Source organism: Montipora foliosa, chromosome 2 (genome assembly GCF_036669935.1).
Source record: "Montipora foliosa isolate CH-2021 chromosome 2, ASM3666993v2, whole genome shotgun sequence".
In the NCBI taxonomy this organism is placed as follows: domain Eukaryota; kingdom Metazoa; phylum Cnidaria; class Anthozoa; order Scleractinia; family Acroporidae; genus Montipora; species Montipora foliosa.
This window is the reverse complement of record NC_090870.1, coordinates 16,418,190-16,420,689: the sequence shown is the minus strand read 5'-3', so window position 1 is coordinate 16,420,689 and position 2,500 is coordinate 16,418,190. Positions and strand designations below refer to the sequence as shown.

General features: G+C 38.8%; 1 protein-coding gene across 1 annotated transcript in view; it reads left to right on the top strand.

The window, feature by feature from the left end:
* The window catches only part of LOC137992553 (stimulated by retinoic acid gene 6 protein-like), a 63,871-nt gene that overhangs the window by 54,775 nt on the left and 6,596 nt on the right, over positions 1–2,500 (top strand). Inside the window, exon 16 of the mRNA XM_068837930.1 lies at positions 1,249–1,350. Coding sequence (XP_068694031.1) covers positions 1,249–1,350 — 102 coding nt within the window. The remainder of the gene's footprint in view (positions 1–1,248; positions 1,351–2,500) is intronic.

The following is a 2,500-nucleotide window of genomic DNA, read 5'->3' as shown; positions in this document are numbered from 1 at the left end:
CAAAGAAAATGCAATAATTTGAAGGAACACTTGCATGATAATCCTAATTAGTATCACCCAACTAGTGGACTAATGCAAATCCTGCATTTTGATTAGCTACGCCACTAGAGGACTATTAGTAATAGTCCTCGAGTAGCGAAAAACGTGACGCTTTCTTTCGTTTTATTCCCAAATAAATATTTCTTCAACTTGCATTTGCTAACTTTGCTATTGCCTTTTCTGTCCGACTAGTTGGGTGATACTAAAACAATTAGACTCTTCGCCTTCAAAGGCTACGGGTTAATAGCCCATTCGGCTTGGCCTCATGGGCTATTGACCCGGAGCCCTTGCGGGCTACGGGTCTAATTGTTAAATATTCGTCCGGAGGAGCATATGTCGTGTTCGAAGTGTACTAACTTGTAGGCGTTGTTCCTGCCAAATGCCCAGTCTGGCCGGTCAGTTCCTGTCAAATGGAAAGTGCCCTTAGAATCGTTTTAGCAATGCTATGAGTCGCTTTTTGCTCAAGCTACTCCAGCAGTGTGAGTCCCACAAAGCTAAGCTACCACAAAGCTAACACAAAGCAATATATCATTTCCGAGTTCATGTCTGCCTCCTCGCCAAGACGAGTATAAGTGCGAAGCTTTTCTTACGTAAAAATTAGTTTTCATTCATATGTTAAGTAGAACTAATTACCATCACAAAAACTTCGCACTTAGACTCGCTTTGAAGAGGAGGCATACGTGAACTGGGAAATGGCCTATTGTTAAACGCGAAGAAGGCACAGGAGGATAATTTGTCAGTGAACCGTGGATCGATGCATACAGAGCCCTGTGATAATTTGTTCAATGAAAAAAAAAAAAAAAGCCCGTAACGGCCGGGCAAAATGTCCGTTATATGTGATAAGACGTTATCTGTTGTACTTTTTAAAATCCTCCGTCACTTCCGTAACCCTGGTATATATCATTGAAAGTTCTACTATGCTACAAAATCGAAGCCGTTTGCCCGGAATTTAACTCAATGTTGCACCCAACAGGCCATTTCTCAGTTCATGTCTGCCTCCTCTTCAAAGCGAGTTTGAGTTGACCCCTTTTGTAGTGCGTCTTCGTGTTTAAAGGTTTTAAGGGATAGTTCGTAGAAAAAAAACAAAAAACAAAAAAACGGAGACCTCTTTGTATATCCATTGCTGTGCAAGAACACGGTGAAGGAAGATACATAATTATGAAAGCCATATGATTGAATTGCTGACAATATTATTAAACCCTTTTTCAGGCCTGCCTTCGCTCTCTCTTTGATTTTTTATTGGTTCCAGCTATTGCTGTCGAAGTATGTATTTTTGATCGACAAGGGATCTACAATGGCACTTGATAACAGGTAGGACAAAACTAAGAAGACGAATAGAAAGGAGCTTACTCAAGGGCGGATCCAGAAATTCCAGAACCAGGGGGAAGAAGAAATTTTTGGTTATTGTGAAAAATATTTTTCAATTCGTTAGCAATCATCTTGTCAAATTTCAGAGAAATCGACCGGTCCACGAATACTTAACGAGTTTTTTTTCAATGGGATGTTATGCATAATCGGGCGATCAAGTTGCGCGTGTGACCCGTTATAAATATTTTTTCACAAAATGTTTCCGAATCGTTACGTATCACCACAGAAGACAAGAACATCATTCTAAACGCTCATTCTGGAGGTAATTTTGAGAGTGGAAATGAAGGTTACGGCAGACGGCAAATACAAACTCACGAGGCGCACATGGTATATTTAATGAAGTTAACACACCTGAAAGACGCTAACCTCATTTTGACACGAAAATGCTTTACTATTGCCATAAAATCTATCCAGTTAAACTCGCATATTGTAAAACATGATGAATTCGTAAAGGTTACCTTTTCCAGCGAAATTTTTTTTGAAACAAACAACATATTTGCTATTAGAGGCAAAAACCCCTTTCTATTTCATTACGTGCGAGAAGATACCCAATATTGCAGCCAAATAAATTTCAGGATCAAACCGTTTCCATAAAGAACCTTTTCCTTGAATAATGAAGCACAAAATAGACGACAAGCTTTCTTTCAAATAATTCTTGGCTGTCACATTTCCAATTATTTTTTTTACCTGAAGGCTGTGCAGAGTTGAGTACAAATAAATTTATACAAAAGCCAAACAACGGAGATCACACATCCACTTAAGGTGTTCGATTCGTTCTTTGTCTTTTTTGAACCCATAAGTTACCAGAGAATTTTCCATTTGGTTTCAGTGTTCTACATAACAGCACACTTGGTAAAATATTAGAAATAAAGCTCACTTTGATTTCGGCTCGACGGGCAATAGATTGTTGTCGAAGTCCATTACTCGTCGCTTTTAAGATTCCAGATATTCATTTTTCACCGCCAGTCTTCTTTACGCAATTGACTTTCCATTATTGAGCTCCATAAGGGTATATTTTGTTTAAAGATCCACTAAAACGCCATTCGCGTTACAAGACTTTCGACGACATTGCAGGTTAAGTTAAATATTCTAC